This window comes from Mytilus edulis, chromosome 3 (genome assembly GCF_963676685.1).
Source record: "Mytilus edulis chromosome 3, xbMytEdul2.2, whole genome shotgun sequence".
In the NCBI taxonomy this organism is placed as follows: domain Eukaryota; kingdom Metazoa; phylum Mollusca; class Bivalvia; order Mytilida; family Mytilidae; genus Mytilus; species Mytilus edulis.
In genome coordinates this window covers 12,839,910-12,862,639 of record NC_092346.1, presented here as the reverse complement: position 1 = coordinate 12,862,639, position 22,730 = coordinate 12,839,910, and the positions used below count along the sequence as shown (strand labels likewise).

The following is a 22,730-nucleotide window of genomic DNA, read 5'->3' as shown; positions in this document are numbered from 1 at the left end:
ATCTATGCTATGGCGAAGACAACATGTTTACAATTTGTTTTAAAGGTCTTAATAGAGAAATATGGGTTAAACAACGAACCTCTGAGATAGTTTTGCCGCTATACATGCGCATACGTTATTTTCGATTCAATCGTACTAGTTTAAACCGATCCCTGCGTTCACATTTAAAATAAGATCGGTTTACTTTAGATCGATTCAAACTAAACTACCTCTTTTGGTGTTTTAGTTTAGACCGATTGAAGATCGATTCAATGCGTTCACATTAGCCCTTAAACCGATCTAAAGTGAACCGGTCTAGTTTAAATCGATAAAAATGTCCTAGTGTGAACGGGGTCTAATATGTACAAATAAAGGCAACAGTAGTATACCGCTGTTCAAAACTCATAAATCCATGGACAAAAAACAAAATCGGGGTAACAAACTAAAGCTGAGGGAAACGCATTGAATATAGGAGAACAACGGCACAACATTTAAAATGTAACTCACACAGAAACGGACAAAGCATTAGAACAGTCAGCAAAGTAAAACAATCCTAGTAAAAGGAGAAATGTGGAATAATTGTATACCTAAAATGGGACGGACGGACGGACAAACAAGGGTAAAACAATATGCCCCAAAGTCATAGCAAGAAAAAAAATGAACATAAACTTCACTACTCTTGTAATTTTCTTAATTTAAACTTGTCATAATTTATCTTATAATAATCTTTTCATAACCTGCATAATAGACCTTATATATCAAAACCACTTCATGTAAAAGCTGACGGATCATCAGGAATGTCTTATTGGTAATCATACGTCATCTACTTATTTTGATATTATTGACCTATAACTTTTATTCTTTATTGAGACAAAGCACGATATGAACTAAATTTGGCAAAGTATATAAAATAAATCTGTCATTTTTTGGTATACCCCATATACTTTCTTAATGGAATTGCAGTATTACCATTTGTACGAGGGCTGATCAAGAGCATTTCTTATTTAGAATTAAACTTTCGAACTTTACAAATTGACCAATAATTAAAAATTTGAAGTGTTCAATATTGACTAGGGCCAAGTACTATTTGGTTACAGTTCACACCTGTGCAAACTTTCAACACCTGTGGGATTAACAAGATAGTGAATATGATAACATATAGATTTATTTAATATGATGAAGCATGCTTTTGTAGGTTTTTGTCAACATTGTTACTGACGGTAATTCAGACGTCAGTCAGCCATATAAAACCTTTACACACATTTTACACCTGAGAACTTAATGAAATTATTTATGGGTTATATCATATACATTATTGTTATAAATACCAAAAACAAGAAATTTTTAATAATTTTTTGTTTGTCATTTTTTTTAAATATAGTATTGTTCAAATAAATAAATTTTTTTTCGAATATGAAATTGTTTTTTTTAGACCAAACGAAATAAATTCGTAAAACTTAATTTATTTCAATGACAATAAGGTGATACTTTCAGTTATTTATTCCATATCTTGAATAAAATATAATTTACATGTTTGTATGAAATTCCTTTTCAGATGAAATACAGAAAACAAATTAAATAAATACACTGTATATATATAAAGAAATGCAATCTGATTCTACTAGACGTTTTTAAATGTTTGGTTAAGTTCCGACATTCAATTTTGAAAACAAGGAGTTTATAGTACACGGATGCCCCATCCGCACTATCACTTTCTATTATCAGTGGTCGGTGAAAATGGGATAAAATCTCTAATTTGGCATTATAATTAGAAAGATCATATCATAAGGAACATGTGTACTAAGTATCAAGTTGATTGGACTTCAACTTCATCATAAACTACCTCGACCAAAAACTTTAACCTGAAACGGGGACAGACGGACGAACGGACAAATGAACGAACGAACGAACGAAAGGACAGACGGACGGAGGCACAGACCAGAAAATATAATGACCATAAATGGGGCTTTAACAATTGGTCTTGTATATTTTTTCTGACCAGTAGCATTAATATTATGCAGATACTCATAGCAGTAGTAATGAATTTACTCACAAAGGATTACTTTCATTCATCTGTTTAATGATGTATAATAATAAATCGGCAATAAATCTTCTTTTCTTAGAAAACGGACAACCTGTAAAATAACCAAAATATGCTTTATTTCTTATAAGATGTAATGTATATCAATTCATCAAGCGAATATTTAGAAACTAGGGACATAGGAATTCTATGAATTCTAACAATACAAACAAGGAAAATTATGTCATACAAGTGAGAGGTTTAGCTAGCTAAAAACCAAGGTTTAATCCACTGTTTTCTACTTAAGAAGATGCCTGTACCAAGTCAGGACTAGGACAGCTGTTATCCATTCGTTTAGTATGTTTGAGCTTTTGATTTTGCCATTTGATAAGGGACTTTCATTTTTTATTTTTTCTCGGAGTTCAGTATTTTGGTAATTTTATTCTTTAATAATAAGTACCAACAATAATATATGTCTTGAATTTATTCCTTAAATGTAAGTTGTGTGAATTGTGGTGTGTTGTGATCTTCAGTTTGATGTGAATTGCTGCAATGATTGCATTCCCGTTTGTATGGAACAGCCAGTTGCTGTGAATGAAAGCTTGCTGTGAACGGCATTTTTAGGCGAATGGCAGTTTCTTGTAAATTGCAGTTTAAACATATGTGGATGACGCATTCTTGCAATAGACTGCGTGTTGTGGATAGCATTTAGGTGTGCGTGACAAATTTTAGAAATGCCAGTTTGACGTGAATACCAGGCCTTGCGGTCATAAAACTATCAAGCACGATTTTGTACTCAGACTCAAGAATCAACCAATCAAAATACTGGATTTCATGTTTCGAGCATGATTTTTGTGCTCCGAGCACTGAGTAAAGTTTTATACTTCAACCCCAGTTATGCGTGAATAAAAGTTTCATGTGAATGGTTGATGTGAATATAAATTTGATGTGAATGGAAGATCATTACCAGTATGTCTTGCATTCATTTAGAACCTGTCGATAAATGGAAGAAAATACGGAAATATAAGAAATACTTAACATAAGTATACGTTATATTTAATACCTTTCATTTCTCGCTGTATTTTGATATCATTACATTTTGGTAACTCCTTCAAGGCGGACGTCCCTGGGATTGGTTTGCCTGATGCTTCATGGACACACCAGCAGTATCCAGAAGAGTTATGACATTGAGCCTGTGACCACTGTCCAGTGTTTGTACAAGACGGGATAAATGTTCCACCAGTAGGATCTTGTCTGTTCTGTATTAGGGCAGCTTCCCTCTCTTCTATACAACTCCGGGTTTCTATTTAATATGATTATTTTACATTATAGCATACCGTAACATATAAATAATGTATCTATTGGAATTATCATACATGTACATGCAAAAGCAAAGCAAAGATAGGCTAAATCTACGTAAAATAATATTTTCTGCAAAGTTTTGTTTCACCTTTACACACCCAATAAGTTTAAGCGAATTACAGACATACATATTTATGTTCAAGAACAGTTAATCGAAAACATGCTACAAATGACACCTCCATTAAAAAAAAACTTGTCTTGTCATGTTAGTATACCGGCCTCTTCTTGTCTCGCCCGAAGGTGGCCTTTATATACAGATTTGACTGTACTCAACTATACCCACGTTAAATTAATACTATATATTCATGCCGTATTTCCAAATTCAAAATATTTACAATATAAAACAAGTGTGTTTCATATGAAAATATTACTTTACTATTGCAAAGACAGCAAGCAAAAGCTCTTGAATGCTAGTTTGTAGTAAAATTTTAAACAAAAGTACATATTAAAGTTTATTTCATGGCAGATCATAAGGATAAATCTTGTCAACATCTCCCAACTACTTCCATTTTTGTAATCATAAAAATTACAATATTCGTTCTTGTGCATAAAATGTGGTACATGTACACTTGACAATGAGACTTTTATAATAGGTCACAGTTCGGCATACATTTGCTTCTTTGTAAAAAAAAATATACTTGTAACGTATAGTAAAACAATCCAGTCTGGTCGAATCGTATTTAGAAACGTATTTTTGTATTAAAAAATATTTTTCTCTCTCATGAAATTCATTAACATAACACAAATCTGAAAAACACGAGAAGTTCCAGTATACATATTAGAGCAAAGCAAGAATAGATTAGCTAGGATAAAGTAAAAATATCTTACTGTCGTCTGTTTCCGGTGCTGGGGTGTTACTAGGTTGATGGGGAATAAGTCCCTTTGGAGGCCAGGGTTTCCTTGATAAATCTATTAAGGAGGTCTTGCTTTCTGTGATACAAAGAAATTACATTCACTTCATCAAAGTCCATATATTTCAATTGGCCCTATCACGGTTATTGCAGCCATATTGAATAGAGGACAGATTTTGATAATGGAGGTAGAAATGCTTTCAAAAACGCGGGAAAACATCCTTGCTCCATGCATATGTTTTCTCGTATTTTCTAACTATTTCCATCTCCCTCCAAAATTTCTGACCACTATTCAATATGGCTGCAATAACCGTGAAGTGGTCCATTCTACTATACTACTATTTAGTAAAACAGATCGCTTTCAATAACTCGTCATTGTCGTCGAAAGTTATTTCATTATAATTTTAAAATATTCATACACTCTGATTGGACTAAAAATTGTATTTCCTTTTTTATATTGGATAATGATTACATAGTAAAACCGTAATGCGCCTTGATCGTACTACCTTTTTAATGGCTGCTTGTCACATATTTTTCTTTAATGCATTCTAATTATTTTCTGATATTCCTTTTTAAATATAAACTACACTCTTATATATACGCAGCATCAAAGTTTTGCCCTTATCATATTTTTTTTTTCAAGATTCAAGTATTTACACTGATCTCTTCAATACCAGCTAGTAACCCCATCTAACTGAAAGACCGTACCTTGAGCCACCTGTTGCCGTGGTTTGTACGAGCGAGATTGTATTTTGGAACTTTATATTCCGCTACAATTATACTAGAATTCGAAACCCTTTCGGGGTAGACTTAAAATCATTGAAAAGGGGGAAACTTTTTGATTTTTTAATTTTGAACCACGATTTGGACCAACTTGAAAACTGGGCCCATAATAAAAATTATAAGTACATGTTTACATTCAGCATATCAAAGAACCCCAAGGAGTCAATTTTTGTTGAAATCAAACAAAGTTTAATTTGGGACCACGATTTGGACCAACTTGAAAACTGAGCCCATAATCAAAAATCCAAGTACATGTTTAGATTCGGCATATCAAAGAACCCAATTATTCAATTTTTGATGAATTCATACAAAGTTTAATTTTGGACCCTTTGGGCTCCTTATTCCTAAACTGTTTGGACCAAAACTCCCATAATAAATCCCAACCTTCCTTAAATGGTCATAAACCTTGTGTTTAAATTTCATAGATTTCTATTTATTTATACATAAGTTATGGTGCGAAAACCAAGAAAAATTCTTATTTGGGCCCCTTTTTGGCCCCTAATTCCTAAACTGTTAAGACCTCAACTCTCAAAATCAATCAAATTCTTTCCTTAGTGGTCATAAACCTTGTGTCAAAATTTCATAAATTTCTATTTACTTAAACTAAAGTTATAGTGCGAAAACCAAGAAAATGCTTATTTGGGCCCTAATTCCCAAACTGTTGGGACCAAAACTTCAAAAATCAATCCCAACCTTCCTTTTATGGTCATATACCTTGTGTTTAAATCTCATAGATTTCTATTTACTTATTCTTAAGTTCTAGTGCGAAAACCAAAAGTCTTCGGACGCCGCCGACGACGACGACGCCAACGTGATATCAATATACGACCAAAATTTTTTCAATTTTTGCGGTCGTATAAAAAGGATGTTCGCACATTGTATTCTAAGAATATGTTAAATATATAGATACATATTCTATATCTTATAGGTATGGACAATTCGTATGAAATTATTTCTATCAAAAGTAATTTATTCTTGAATTCAATGTATCACAGCTAGGAAATATTTGAAATTTTTTTCCATATACATGTATTGTATACAGAACATGTACATTTAGAAATTACATTTATTGTAAGATACTTGCATGCTTTTATAATGCTTTAAATTTTGACACTGCGATTGAAACAAATATAATAGATTATATGAGTAACAGTTTTCTTGCCATCGTTCAGTTCAATAATTGTAAATAAATGTGAAAAGGGTGTATATAGTGTGTATACATAACATTGTTCTGTCATTTGACAAATGAAAGCAATTCAATAATAACTGCGACTAAACAGTAGCTCTGCACAAAGCATGGAAGCTGCATCATAAGCTAAACTTATAAAAATATACAAAAATGAAAAAAACTTAATATCATGCATGAGGTTGTGGTTGGGGTCCTTTAATTCTGTATTTGTAATTCTACTAAATCCTTCTAATATAAACCAAGTGAAAAAAACAGGTTCCTTTATAAAACAGTCTTTAGAGCTGAGGACAGGGGACTCTTAGTTAGTTTTACTTGTATATATATAGATATGTGTATGTTCAACTCAGTTATTTTATTGTTGTTGTTACTTTTGTTTATGTCACAAGTATAATGTTACTTATATGACAAATAAAGATTATTATAATAAAAATAGACATTTTTCTCAATAGTTTTCCTTTGTTACCAATTATTGTTTATTATTTATAATTTTTGCTTATTTTCCTCAGTCTATTTTTTATCATTTATTCTGCATTCATTGTTTATTATTCTCTATTCTGTAAACCCTGTCCATACCCCCATGCATGGGATAGCTACAAAGATACTTATGAAATTCAACATGTATGACTGTTTACTATATGTTTTGAAACTTTTGACGCTTAGAAATTGATTGTAATAAGAGAGAAAAAGGAAAAAAATATAACAATGTTTCCGGCCTCTTTTTAAATAAAATAAGGTAGATGGATAATAAAGTTAGTACACATTTTACAAAATGTTCTGGGCTAAAACGCTGGATAACCAAATGTCTGAAATGGGAAAGCTCAACCAAAAATGTTTAAAAGTATGAAAAAAGGCACAAAAGATACCAGAGGGACATTCAAACTCACAGATAGAAAAATAAACTGACAACGCCATTGCCAAAATAGCAAAGACAAACAGACGTTAATAGAACACAAGACAAAATATGGAAAACAAAAACTTAGCAATACGAACCCCACCAACAAATGTCGGTGATCTCATGTGATCGATGGGTAAGCAGATCCTGTTCCACATGTGGCACCCGTCGTGTTGCTTATGTTATTACAAACCCGGAAGGATAAGCATAGGTAGGAAAGGATGACAGGAAACATTATTATATTTTTTCAGCCTAAATATCTTCAATTTGTAGAACTGTTTGTTTTCTTTTTAGAATACTAACACTTTCACAAAATCCTTATAAAATACAGATTGTGTGTCTAAGCTTTGCTTACAAGGATCTGAAAACACTCTTTCTGGTTATTATGGCATCTGCGTATGAAATTGCAGCTTTCAACTTTTTGAAGGTGTGTATCAATCCGACAACACCAGAGGAAACCAAACGGTTTTAAACCAGAAAGTAGAACAGATCGTGTTCAGATCCTTGTACGCAAAGCTCGGACATAACATCTGTACTTTATTCAGATAACTTAAACATTGATTTTAATTGAATTGAAACATTAAGTACCTTCAATCTGTGGTGGCTCTCTCGGCTTCGGTCTTGCATTGTCTTCTGATTTGAGGGAATTAAATATATAATACACTATATCAGATAGGTTTATATAACACTGTTCTATTTTGATACTTGGCTATTGCACTTGCCCGGTCTGCCGTTGTTAGTGTGTTAAGAGTTAGTAAAAGATAGAGATTTGGAAATTTGGTTCCGCTCAGCACTTTCAATTCACACACAAACTGTTCCTCGTAGCGCTTTCAAACCACACACAAACTGTTTCTCTCAGCACATTAAATCCACACACATACTGTTCCTCTCTCTCAAACATACAGACATTCATTACACATAACAAAACACACTCACACACAGATACACACACAAATGAACAAACAAACACACATACAGATGAATAAAGAAACACTCTCCTAGCTTCCTCTCGTTTTCTCTCTCTCTCTCTCTTCATCTTATCGTGTCCTTTCTCATTAGTTCCACATCTCTCAACCAAACTTCCATTTCTCCAGAAATAAAGTTCACTATGCTCAAAAAGTGCCATTTGAAGAATTAAGATTTTGTAGATATCGTTTTATATTTAAAGCAATGTAGGTAAAGAGGAAATGGTCGGTCCTGTAAAAGGAATGATTTCATAGAGGAATTTGAATATTTGAATAGATTTTTTGTGGATTGCAGTGGGTTAATACTAAAAGCAGAAAAATAAGCCAAAAGAAGTGCAACAGCAAACCAAGCAAGAACAATAACTCTGGGAAACTGCTGTTCCTGATAAACTAATGTTTAATTTAAATAACTATACTATTATGTGTATTTTGCAATATGGTAAAACTATGACAATATCTTGAAATCAAATTTGGTCTGATTTTCAGACTCAACAAAAAGTACAACAATAAATTATTCTGACTTATAACAGTTAATTGTATAATTGTAACAACCGGAAACAAACGCTGCTCTAGAATAGTATTTAAATTACGTGTAGTGTTTTGTTGATAAAAGAATGTCGTTATAAATTAAAATGCCTTTTCCCAAAAGCTACAATCCGGAAAAAATAAAGGCAACTAAATATTGAACATAACAAGTTATCTCCTCTGATGAAAGGTAGCGCTTGTGCCCGATAACGTGTAGAAACAATAAAAATTATATTGAAAAACTAATGTATTTTTTCACATATATGTCAAACTTGCACTATACTCTAATGTAAACCAACTAATTTTCACAAGTAAAAAAAAAAAATAAGGTGAATATAATTCGTTGCGAATATCAAACTGCATAAGTATTAAAGTTTGAAAATAATGTAATTAAATGCCGCGAATTCGGCTAAAAAGGGCTTATATTTTCGAGAAAAAAAAGTATTCGCGAAAATAAGTTGATTAACAGTATCAAATATTCCTTTTGAGTACAAATTACCTGCAAATAAATCATTTGCCAAAGTATAAGAGTTTAGAATTAAATTTAGTTCCAGATTTGAGTTTCGGGGAAAAGGCATTGGGAACAACAGTTTGAAAAAATATTATATCAGTGACGTTTAGTCAGTTAGGATCTACAGCAACTAAATATAAAATATGTAAAATTAGCGTAGGAAAAGAGTAAAGAGAGTACGCCAAATAGAGAGTATAAATTAAGCAAAATTCTTTTTCATTTAGATATCAAGTTTATAAAATACCTTAACAATTAATATGTTTTTTCTACCTAATATCGATTTTGAGGTCGAGTGCACCCGAGGAAGTTAAGTTGAACACTTTTGGTGACAAGTGCACTTGATTAAATAAAGTTGAAAACTTTTGGTTTCAAGTGCACCTGGTGAAGTTTAGTGGCAAACTTTTGTTTTCGAGTGCACTTGATAAAGTTAAGTGGAAACATTTGGGTTCGAGTGCACCTGAATAAGTTCTTGTTCAATTCAACTACTTGAACCCTTGCTTTAGTTCTGGTCTGATTAAAATGGTCCATTGTGTTTTCGTATGATCATTTGTAATCATAAATAAAATAAGTGTTTATGGTATTTTCAAATGCGTGTAATCAATTCGAATCAATTTTTTTTTTAATTTTGCAGTCTTTTGATATAATATTCTAATATTGAAATGAACTTAGTTCACTTTGGGAGATGCAGTTATAGCAATTAAATTGAACATGTAATCTTTTTATACACAACAATACTTTAGTCATTTTCATAGTTTCATAGTTCATGCTTATATAATTCTGCATTTTATTTAGCCCTAAAATTTATTTTTAATTTTTGGTCTTTGATTATATTTCTGTAGACACTACCCCTGATGAAATTAAGTAAGTAAGGTATAAAGCAACTAAAGAAACAGATATGAATTTAGATGTTACACAAGATATATGAAAAATGTTAAACTGAAATAAAAATGTCTAAAAATTATAAAATTTCATATGACAAACTTTTTTTTTTTTTTTTTATTATTATTACAAAATATAAGCCTGGGTGGGGAAAAGCCTTAATTTTTAAAAGAGATATAAAACTAAATCAGAACTTTGAAAATAAGAAGTTTAAAAAAACGCTATTATTTTACTTGTAGAAATATAGAATTGTGAAATGTATGTCTTTGAAAAAATATAACTGAAATGACAGTTTGGTTTTGTATTTAGTGACATATTCATAGTGAAGACGTTCTTAGTTTTGAAAAATGTAACAAAATAAATAAAGTAAAATAAATATGGGATTATTATAAAAATAAGGAAAGTAAAACTTACTGGTTTCTTGTCTTGTTCTTCCCTTGTTACCTAAATAACGTGAAAAACCAGTATAAAGAAAAAGTATGCATGCTTTACCCCACAAGAATCAAAATGACACAGAGATTAACAGTTTAGGTCACCGTACGGCCTTCAACAATGAACAAAGCCCATACCGCGTAGTAGGTAAAAAGGCCCCGAAACGAATTAAGTGGGTGTACAATAAACGTCATTGTGATGACAGATCAACAATAGCATACAGTGAAACAAAAAGTAAAGAGACATCTAAAATGAAGTTTGGGTGCGTTTTCGAAAATAAACAAGCTACCATACCGTATGTGAAGCTCGGCAGTGTATCTAACAAGCTCTAAAACGTATCAAAATAACCCTTAAGCGTATCAAATTAGCTATAAAGCGTACCAAATTAGCTCTAAGGCTAACTAAAGCAACTTCATCATCAGTGAAGTGAACATGTTTTTTAGCAATCAACAGACCATGCATAAATATTATGTCTTAAAAAGCAGCCAAATAAGCACACCTTTTCTCGAATGTCTTGGTCATCAGATTTCAAGCTCGTCGGATAGTTGAAAATATTGACTGTTTGAGCAGGTCGTCATCTGAGGATGGTTACAAGCGTGCTTGTCACATAAGCATAATCAAATGTTTGAAGCAAAAGGTGAAAGTTGTTGATAATGACGTAGGTAAGTATCTTTGTCAAATAAAAAGCAATGGCATAAGACACTAATTATATAAGGGGAGTTTTACATATATACATTGTATTATTATTATAGTATATAAGTCTAGAAATTTAAACAACGGTACTCAAACATGATGATAAATATATGTATAAATAAATATATATATATATATATTTATACCTACCATTTACATCCACACCGAGACACGACGTCCACTCTCCCTTTTCAATCCGTTTATTTTGATCATAATCACAATATGAAATAAATGTTTTTGCACATGCCCTTGGCTTAATAACTTTTTTCACCATTTTTTTTAAAGACCGAACTTCTTTTCGTCTTAATTTATTGTCTTTATTTCTATCTAGTTCTGAAAACTTCCACTCAGCCACACGTTTCTCACGTGAATTATCTGAATTATTTAAAGAATCCTCTGTATCTGAAAAATAAGTAACACATTTTTTAACAATTTTTCTTTTTAGTGTCTTTTTTACTGAAATGATCAAGGAAATGGTACAATGTAATCTAGATCAAATTCGGACCGATTCGCACCTGGTAAGAGCACTTTCATTTTTCTAATTTTTAAGGGATCTCCTTTTTTATGGTTCAGTAGAAACCATTCTATTTGACGCTGTGATTACTTTTTTAGCATATACTTCATAAAGTGTTGCCTCCTTATTCACTGTATACATTTGCTGTATCATAATCAATTCTTCTAGTTGGAATCATATCAATTCTACTAGTTGGAACAAGATTTCTCTTGTAATAATACCACTAACATGCATTCAAGATTGTTAAATTTCAAAATGTTTAACTATCAAAAGTGGTGACATTTGACATGACTTTTGTGATACATCTGATTCATTTTAATAATTTTATTTTTAAGACCGTTTGACGTTTATGTTGTCTTTTTGGAGTTATAAGCTTACTTGTGTGTGCTTAGGTTGTTTTATTTGGTAATCCGAAGAAAGCCACCCTTTCAAACTATGCCCACTTAGAAAAAAGCACTAGCAATTGTTAAAAAGTAAAATCATAAAAATACTGAACTCCGAGGAAAATTTGAATAGGAAAGTCCCTTATCAAATGGCAAAATTATAAGCACAAACACATCAAACCAATGAATTGTTAACAACTGTCATTACAGGCATTTTCTTATGTAGAAAATGGTGGATTGAACCTGGTTTTATAGCTAGCTAAACCTCTCACTTGTATGACAGTTGCATCAAATCCCTTTATATTGACAACGACGCGGTGAACAAAACAAACAGACATAATAGGTAAAAATGCAAAAAAAATACAGCATCAACATTAAGTTATAATCTTAATCACTAAAAAACATAAAATTATCACTAAGATATGTTAAAAAACAAATTGACACGAGGTGCGCACCGAATATAATCAGAAATTAAGATGATTTTATTATTCCTCTTTGCAGTACTATGATATACAAAGTATTTTCTTCCTATAGGGAAAACGAAGCATTGACACTGATTTATGAATAATAAACATATTTTTTCGCATACAAATATCTTTATGCATATTCAAAAAATAAATAAACAAAGTGTAATTGTTATTCTCGTATATAAATGATACTATATAAATGCCTATAGTCAAACATCTGTGAGGTTACGTAACATTATATATATGTTGGATATGGGACTGAATTTGATCTACAATTTTGTTTGTTTGCTATTAAATTTTCGATAAAAACGGACGAAAACATCGCCTTCGAAACACAATATTTTGACTTCTTGGGCAATGTTTACTTTTCTTTCAGATTTTGTACCTTTATATGGGTCTTTGAATATGTCTATCTCGATCCTTGTTACACATGAAATTTACGAGGAGTGTAATTATAACGACCTTGGCTAGGTATTAAGGCTTAGCTCTTAGGTCGGTAATATTCAATCGTGTTCCTAATTCGTTGATTAAGACTGAAAATATATACTTCCAAACTGTGTATCTTTATAGAGTAACCGAGTAAAGTCTCGAAAAACACATTTTTTTCTATCAATTTTGAGATACCGAATGTGTTATCTCACTTAAAATGTCGAGAAAATTAAAATATGTCAGGAATCAAAATGAATTAAAGCTATATATAACCCCTGCCTAAACATGTAATATCTATTGCAGGAAGTAACCTTGTAGAATGCACTATATGTAAGACAAAACCAAACAATTGTTACTTAAGTATCTGTTCTGACAATGACTGAACCATTTCCGCATATACCAAATTAATAAAAGTGTTAAGTTTCTGTTTAATATAATCGACATAGAGCATTACAACTTGTTGTGTAGGATGTTAAACAACCCCAATTAATTAACTGATACAGGCAATAACGTTGAAATATACTGCCTTGCTGGCATAACACTTTCTTAACTGGATTATTTCGGTTACTAGTATCTTTGTTTTCGTTCATTCCAATGTAGTCCTTCGAAGGTCACTTCCAGTAACAAGAGGATGTGCTTTGTCTATATTCCTTTGTTATTCTTTGTTACATATTTGTTCGTCTTTATAGAGATTAAGATTAAAATACAATGTTGACTGCTGTGTCTATATTTGTGACATTTTTATGCCCCACCTACGATAGTAAAGGGGCATTATGTTTTCTGGTCTGTGCGTCCGTTCGTCCGTCTGTCTGCCTGTCCGTTCGTTCGTCCGTCTGTCCCGCTTCAGGTTAAAGTTTTTGGTCAAGGTAGTTTTTAATGAAGTTGAAGTCCAATCAACTTGAAACTTAGTACACATGTTCCTTATGATATGATCTTTCTAATTTTAAAGCCAAATTAAACTTTTGACCCCAATTTCACGGTCCACTGAACATAGAAAATGAAAGTGCATGTTTCAGGTTAAAGTTTTTGGTCAAGGTAGTTTTTGATGAAGTTGAAGTCCAATCAACTTGAAACTTAGTACACATGTTCCCTATGATATTATCTTTCTAATTTTAATGCCTAATTATATTTTTTATCCAATTTCACGGTCCATTGAACATGGAAAATGATAGTGCGAGTGGGGCATGTTCCTTATGATATGATCTTTCTAATTTTAAAGCCAATTTAAACTTTGATCCCAATTTCACGGTCCACTGAACATAGAAAATGAAAGTGCATGTTTCAGGTTAAAGTTTTTGGTCAAGGCAGTTTTTGATGAAGTTGAAGTCCAATCAACTTGAAACTTAGTACACATGTTCCCCATGATATTCTCTTTCTAATTTAAATGCCTAATTATATTTTTTATCCAATTTCAAGGTCCATTGAACATGGAAAATGATAGTGCGAGTGGGGCATTCGTGTACTTTGGACACATTCTTGTTGCTTATTGTGTCTATTTGTTTTGTTCACACATCGTTGTCAATATAATGAAAATGTATGCGACTGTCATACAAGTGAGAGGTTTAGCTATAAAACAAGGTTAAACCACCATTTCTACATAAGAAAATGCCTGTACCAAGTTCGGAATATGACATATGTTGTCCATACATTCGTTTGATGTGTTTTAGCTTTAGATTTTGCCATTTGATTAGGGACTTTCCGTTTTTGAATTTTCCTCGGAGTTCAGTATTTCTGTGAGTTTACTTTTTTTTCGACCCTGCTAGTTAGCCAGTAACAATTCATTCCGATTCAAACTCAAATAGATAAAACCAGGCCTTGCGGTCATAAAACTTTCGAGTCTGTTTTTTGTACTCATACTCCAAAATCAAACAATCAAATTGCTGGATTTCATGTTTCGAGCATGATTTTTGTGCTCCGAGCACTGAGCAAAGTTTTATGACTTCAACCCCTTGTCTAGGTATGGAATGTAATATATAAACTACCGCAGAGATTTAAGACCATTTCCATAGTATATATATATACAACATACTCACTGCTGCTAGTTGTCAAGCTTTTTGCTCGCTCATATTCTTTTATAAAAGTTTGCATAAGGTTTTTATTAAATTCAGCTCTATCTGATTTTCTGCACGCTGCAAAATAAAACAAAAACATATATAAAAGATACAATTGATGTCGTCTGTTTGAAAACAAGCAATAAAGAAAACTACAATAAAACAAAATACTAAAATGAATATTAAATCATGTTTATGTCAAACACATTTCTGTAATATTTTGCAGTTTTTACTTTATATTTTCAAATCAGAGGAACCTTTAAATTTTCATTTTTCCTCACATGTATGTACAACGTCGTAAAAGTAAATCAGATACATGACAATTCTTTGGCAATTTACACCACTATACTTTTCAAATGCTGGATGTTTCTGAGAGGTTACACATGCAGGCGTTTCCAACAGATATCAACCCGGCTGTTACAATGGGTTTGAGTTAACAGATATAATTACATAACATGTATGTTTCACGAGAATTCGTTAGTTTGATTGGCTAACAATAATCGCGCGTCATTCAAAAATTAACCTTTATATCAAAATGAAATATGACATTCGTGATGACACGTGTTTCTAAAAACAGGAGTACACAGGTATATAAAAAAAGAAAAAAATATAATATATCTAGCTTTTTTGCATTGTTGTTAAAATATTTTTTTTTTAATGTTAACATTAGAAATTAATGCTTCTTTTTGTAATTTTTGGGGTGTAAAATTGTTGATCGTGCACACATCGGTCAGCAGCTATTACGCCTTAATAAAGTTACATAAAGTCTTTAAGAAGCATTCATTACTTCAATGAATCAATTTTTTGATACTCACCTTTCTTCTTTTTTCTTGTTCTATCTTTATTTCTAAATGATTTCTTCGTTCTAGATTTGCCTAAAATTAAAATTATATCTGGATAGAAACGACAATTTCATCTTTTTTAGAATTGAGGGAGACAAACAAGACAACAAGATATAATTTTGAATTCACGAGGGTCTGGAACGGATGGTATTTCAGTTTTCTTTAAAATCTTTAGATCATTTTCCTCTATACTATAGTGTTTTGTCAATTGTTTTCTATTTTCTTAGATTTAAGCACTCAAACTATGCTCTATGCTTTATTTTTATGGTCTCATTTTTACAAAAGAGATGATTTCAGCTTTCCAATTGTGAACTTTCCATTTCTAAGTAGCAACATTCCAGCAGCACCTGCATACGGGGTATATATCTCCCAATTGATACGATATTCCCGTGCTTGCATTTCCTATCATGATTTTCTTGATAGAGGGTTGCTGCTCACAAGGAAGCTATTAAACCAAGAGTTCCAAATGGTGAAGTTGAAATCATCCCTTCGTAAATTTTACGGACGCCATCACGAGTTGGTTGACCGTTATGGAATAACCGTATCACAAATGATATCGGATATGTTCCTTACGTCGTAACTACAATCCCCTTCCCTTTCCTGAATGTGACCTACCGAATTAGACTATTTACCGGATTTGTTACCACATAAGCAACACGACGGGTGCCGCATGTGGAGCAGGATCTGCTTACCCTTCCGGAGCACCTGAGATCACCCCTAGTTTTTGGTGGGGTTCGTGTTGTTTATTCTTTAGTTTTCTATGTTGTGTCATGTGTACTATTGTTTTTCTGTTTGTCTTTTTCATTTTTAGCCATGGCGTTGTCAGTTTGTTTTAGATTTATGAGTTTGACTGTCCCTTTGGTATCTTTCGTCCCTCTTCTATATCCTTCATTTCTGTGTTTACTTCGTACTAATTGTTTTCTACCCATGTAAACCCCTTTCTGAACCTCATTTATACATGTAATTAAATTTAGAAGCAGTAAATATATCCTTTAAAAAAAATCGAAATAATGTTTGCAAGGGCGAGAATAAATATGCTGGATACACGTAAAAGCGAAAAATTGCATGGAATAAGAATATTGATATAACAATCCCTATTTTAATGCCAGCATGTTTGCATCAAGTCATGACTATGAGTTTTGTTTCAATATTAAAGACGCATTTATCCAGACACCAGTATATATTCATACATACATATAATACACGTCTAAAAAGTGCACAGCACCCAAAACAAACAAGCATATTTAATAATAAATACAAAACAAAGTTTAATATTTGCGGTCATAAAACTTTCGAGCACGATTTTTGTACTCAGACTCAAGAATCAACCAATCAAAATGCTGGATTTCATGTTTCGAGCATGATTTTTGTGCTCCGAGCACTGAGCAAAGTTTTATGCCTGACTGAATCTATTGGTTTTTTTCAGAGATCTTGAATGGTATTACAAATAACGTTAACATACCGAATATCGTTGTTAGAAAAGTTAAACTTGCATACTTCAAACTCTTGAAATTCACACAATTTTAAAAGTATTAATAATCGTCGGGAATATGCATTCATATATAGCTTATGTTAACAACAGATGCAGTTTCTTGTGGTAAAAGGGTATGATTGAGAATGAGACTAATGTCCACCAGAGTTGAAATGGAGTGGATAAAGACATTCATATGGCACTGTGCGGCCTTCAACAAAAATTTGACACACATAAACCAACCACAACAACTGAACTACAGGCTCTTGACTTGGAACAGTCATATAAAGAATGTGGCGGGGTTAAATATGTGTGTAAGCAATGTACTTTACTTCAGAAATTTTACTCGACTTTTCCCCAGCAGTCAAGCAATTGTATAAGCAAGCATTAAGGTTTCCCGTATAATGAAGCAACTTTACACCAAGACTGTTCCAAGTACCCAAGCACATTGTAACTTGCATTAAGGTTTCCCCCTATAATGAAGTACCTTACATGTAGGCTTGTTTCCTGTAATGAAACATTTGTATCTTTCATTAAGGTTCCCCCTAGAGTGAAGTACATTTTTTACGAAGGTTTTTTTTTTTTTTGCTGTAATGAAGCACAGTGTATCCTTCAGTAAGGTTCCCATATAATGAAGCACCTATACACTAAAACTTTTTCCCAGTAACCAAGCACATTGTATCTTGCATTAAGGTTTTCCCCTATAATGGAGTACTTTTACACGAAGGCTTTTTTTCCCAGTAACCAAGCACATTGTATCTTGCATTAAGGTTTCCCCCTATAATGAAGTACCTTTACACGAAGACTTTTTTCCCAGTAACCAAGCACATTGTATCTTGCATTAAGGTTTCCCACTATAATGAAGTACCTTTACACGAAGACTTTTTTTTCCCAGTAACCAAGCACATTGTATCTTGCATTAAGGTTTTCCCCTATAATAAAGCACCTTTACACCAAGACTTTTTTTCCCAGTAACCAAGCACATTGTATCTTGCATTAAGGTTTTCCCCTATAATGAAGTACCTTTACACGAAGGCTTTTTTCCCAGTAACCAAGCATTAAGGTTTTCCCCTATAATGAAGTACCTTTACACGAAGGCTTTTTTCCCAGTAACCAAGCACATTGTATCTTGCATTAAGGTTTTCCCCTATAATAAAGCACCTTTACACCAAGACTTTTTCCCAGTAACCAAGCACATTGTATCTTGCATTAAGGTTTCCCCCTATAATGAAGTACCTTTACGCTAAGACTTTTTTTCCCAGTAACCAAGCACATTGTATCTTGCATTAAGGTTTTCCCCTATAATAAAGCACCTTTACACCAAGACTTTTTCCCAGTAACCAAGCACATTGTATCTTGCATTAAGGTTTTCCCCTATAATGAAGTACTTTTACACGAAGGCTTTTTTCCCAGTAACCAAGCACATTGTATCTTGCATTAAGGTTTTCCCCTATAATGAAGCACCTTTACACCAAGACTTTTTCCCAGTAACCAAGCACATTGTATCTTGCATTAAGGTTTTCCCGTATAATGAAGCACCTTTACACCAAGACTTTTTTTTCCAGTAACCAAGCACATTGTATCTTGTATTAAGGTTTCCCCTATAATGAAGTACCTTTACACGAAGGCTTTTTTCCCTGTAACCAAGCACATTGTATCTTGCATTAAGGTTTCCCCCTTTAATGAAGTACCTTAGATGTTGGCTTGTTTCCTGTAATGAAGCATATTGTATCTTTCATTAAGGTTCCCCCTAGAGTGAAGTACATTTTTTACGAAGGTTTTTTTTTTTTTTTGCTGTAATAAAGCACAGTGTATCTTGCATTAAGGTTTCCCCCTATAATGAAGCACCTTTACACCAAGACTTTTTCCCAGTAACCAAGCACATTGTATCTTGCATTAAGGTTTCCCACTATAATGAAGTACCTTTACGCTAAGACTTTTTTTCCCAGTAACCAAGCACATTGTATCTTGCATTAAGGTTTCCCCCTATAATGAAGTACCTTTACACCAAGACTTTTTCCCAGTAACCAAGCACATTGTATCTTGCATTAAGGTTTTCCCCTATAATGAAGTACCTTTACACGAGGGCTTTTTCTCCCAGTAACCAAGCACATTGTATCTTGCATTAAGGTTTCCCCCTATAATGAAGCACCTTTACACTACGGCTTTTTTCCCAGTAACCAAGCACATTGTATCTTGCATTAAGGTTTTCCCCTATAATGAAGTACCTTTACGCTAAGACTTTTTTTCCCAGTAACCAAGCATTAAGGTTTCCCCCTATAATGAAGTACCTTTACACCAAGACTTTTTCCCAGTAACCAAGCACATTGTATCTTGCATTAAGGTTTTCCCCTATAATGAAGTACCTTTACACCAAGATTTTTTCCCAGTAACCAAGCACATTGCATCTTGCATTAAGGTTTTCCCCTATAATGAAGCACCTTTACACCAAGATTTTTTCCCAGTAACCAAGCACATTGTATCTTGCATTACGGTTTCCCCCTATAATGAAGTACCTTTACACGAAGGCTTTTTTCCTTGTAATGAAGTACCAGAAATTGGTCTTCCTTCTTTGGTTACACACCAACAATAATTTGTAGCTGCGTGACACTGAACATCAACATAAGACCCATCTTTCTTACATTCTGGTATAAAAATCCCAGCTGTTGGCCGCCTGGCTATTTTTTGAGCTTCCGTTCTTTCTTGCTGACATTTTGTAGAACTTTTAGAACCTGAAAGTAACAAATTCTTTAGCCAAATATAAATTATAGAAAATAAAAAAAAATCAATTATCATTTAACATCAGTCTTTTTATAGCTGACTATGCGGTATGGGCTTTGATCATTGTTGAAGACGGTAAGCTGTTAATTTCTGTTAAGTTGGTTTCTTCTCGATAGTTGTCTAATTGCAATCATATCACATATTTATTTTGAATATTTACGATTAAACAATTTTTGAAAATAGAAAATCAAAAAAATAAAAATCCATCAATTTGGTGTTCTAGGTTCAAAACATGGAATTTGACTCTTTCTTGTTAATATAATTATTGACCTTATCAGATGGTAATGTTTATCTATTGTCTGTATGAAGTTCTTTATATTGAGAATTTCTTTCAGTAAAATAGTTTTTCACTACAATTTTTTAATTATCCTTAATTTATCTGAATCCTTTTGAGTACTTATTTAAGAAAATCTATTCTTGTACTCGATTCATTTTTATATGACATTAATGATAGTTATCAAAGGTACCAGGATTATAATTTAGTACGCCAGACGCGCGTTTCGTCTACATAAGACTCATCATTGGCGCTCATATCAAATTATTTATAAAGCCAAACAAGATCAAAGTTGAAGAGCATCTATAATTGTTATTAATTTTTCAAATCATAATTTTGTAATCATGTGCCAATGCTGTTAGTTCATTTTTCTTTAAAATCTTCCATTTTATCAAGTTAAATTAATTGTGTGTCATCTTTTTTTTTTCGATTTTGATCTTTTCATAAAAAAAAAAGACTTAACACAGCTTATATTGTACATTTAACGATGTTTTGTTGTCTCATTTAAAAAATAATAGTCTTGTGTAGTAAATACATATTTTACCACACCCAAAACATAACTAGTTTAGTGACGAAACCTCGTTATTTGAAAAACGGAAACGAGATATACGTCAAATCCGAACTTGACCCGTGTTTAATGTACCACAGCCTAATTTAGTTCCGTGTTTCATTTCTATTTATTACGTTGAACCGTACTCCGAGTGAATTCGTTGTCACCTCATACTTGTATTTTTCGCTTCACTTAGACGCTTACTTTGTCAAAAGAGGCGGAAGCTATACCAAAGGGACATTCAAAACTTATATAAGTCGAGGAGAAACTTATAATTACAAAACACGACGACTAAAACGTGAGATATTCAAACTATTCTGGTATTTAGTGGAAATTCTATACACTCTAGCACATTTTTCTTAAAACCGAAGCACACATCAAAAATCTCAAAACTAGTGAAATTTTCTCATTTCGGTATACTTTTAAAACCACGAGTTTCGAACGAAACATGTTAACAAGGTCAAAACATGTCAAACATGCAATTTGCATGTACCTACATTGTAAATTAAGCAATAAATGTTATTCATACCATTGTGGCAGAAAGTTAAACTATTACTATCTGAGGCTTACGGTATTCGGTTGTGTTTAAACTGTAACATATTCAGGTTTAAATGAGAATGGAAATGGGGAATGTGTCAAAGAGACAACAACCCGACCATAGAACAGACAACAGCTTGAATACATATTGCCTACTTTTGATGTCCACTTCAACAAAAAAAAATACATCAAACCATTATGAGAAAACAAAGGACCTAGTTCAAATGTACAAAAAAAATGAACAAACATCAAATTTGTAACACAGCAACAAACGACAACCACTGAAAAACAAGCTCCTGACTTACAGTTTTTATGGTAATGTCGGAAACATAGCAGTGAAATTAGGAATTGCCCTTTAAATTGATTTCTTACTAGATCTTTTGCAATTCAAAATTTATCTTATCACACCGAGAATTGATGAAAACCACAAGGGAACATCCTTTCAGACGAACCTAAGCTGTTATGTTGCGGTTTTGTTTTTCTTCCGAAAGTCATTAGACTTGAAGACATTTTTCAGGTCAACACGCTGATACTTAAAACTGTTTCCAAGAATTGAACTTAAAATGTACTTTCATGGGGTCCTTTACGTTATTATTTTTTTGTGTAATAAAATAAAGTTTGACAGTTCTTAGTATGGGAACTTTATATCTGTATTCTTCATATTGTATGCTATGTTTTTCTGTTCATGATTTGTATTGCTCATTATTTTCTATTATTTATACCCCTTATATTATATATGTTAATTTTTAATATTGTACGCATTATTTTCTATATTGTTAACTTGATCAGCTTCATCAAATATACCTCTATATAAAATAGTTAACCTTGCAATAAAAATATTTCACTAGAAAATAAATTATAAAATATAAATATGGAGAATTATTTGCATCTAGTACATAAGCATTTAACATGTGTTAATACTGGGTTTACATAAGAAATACAGAACACCTATACAAAACCGCGAATCACAATTGTAAAACACCTACTAAATAACATAACCTACAAAACGGATGATAATGGTTTAAAAATTAATTACAATTACACGATAAAAGTTGTAAAATTTCACGGATTGGTACACTTCTTTACACTCTCCTGAGTTAAATAGACCATTTAATTCAAACATACTCGAGTCAAAAGAAAACATTAGCTGTTAAAATCATATAAATCATTTGATACGGTTTTTTAATCCTAAATCATTGAAAACGATTTTTTAGAGGAATGCTACTGAGACGGTAAAAACTACTTCAATTTGTAAAAGTTTGTATATATACAATTTATAATAAAATTGTATATGCCTGATACATTTACACGGTTTATGTCCATTAGTAAAGAAATTTCGACCCTTTTTTC

At 32.3% G+C, this 22,730-nt stretch overlaps 1 protein-coding gene across 13 annotated transcripts in view; it reads right to left on the bottom strand.

Annotated features, from left to right (window-relative positions):
- The window catches only part of LOC139515838 (SPARC-related modular calcium-binding protein 1-like), a 55,164-nt gene that overhangs the window by 5,775 nt on the left and 26,659 nt on the right, over nucleotides 1-22,730 (bottom strand). For 2 of the 13 annotated variants that reach the window (XM_071305555.1, XM_071305564.1), the window contains 9 exons: nucleotides 19,755-19,970; nucleotides 15,741-15,800; nucleotides 14,908-15,003; nucleotides 11,232-11,483; nucleotides 10,371-10,400; nucleotides 7,665-7,739; nucleotides 4,190-4,291; nucleotides 3,063-3,302; nucleotides 2,033-2,114 (listed from right to left, as the gene is read on the bottom strand). In XM_071305555.1, coding sequence (XP_071161656.1) covers nucleotides 2,033-2,114; nucleotides 3,063-3,302; nucleotides 4,190-4,291; nucleotides 7,665-7,739; nucleotides 10,371-10,400; nucleotides 11,232-11,483; nucleotides 14,908-15,003; nucleotides 15,741-15,800; nucleotides 19,755-19,970 — 1,153 coding nt within the window. The remainder of the gene's footprint in view (nucleotides 1-2,032; nucleotides 2,115-3,062; nucleotides 3,303-4,189; nucleotides 4,292-7,664; nucleotides 7,740-10,370; nucleotides 10,401-11,231; nucleotides 11,484-14,907; nucleotides 15,004-15,740; nucleotides 15,801-19,754; nucleotides 19,971-22,730) is intronic. The other 11 variants (XM_071305556.1, XM_071305565.1, XM_071305560.1 and 8 more) reach the window with 7 other exon arrangements.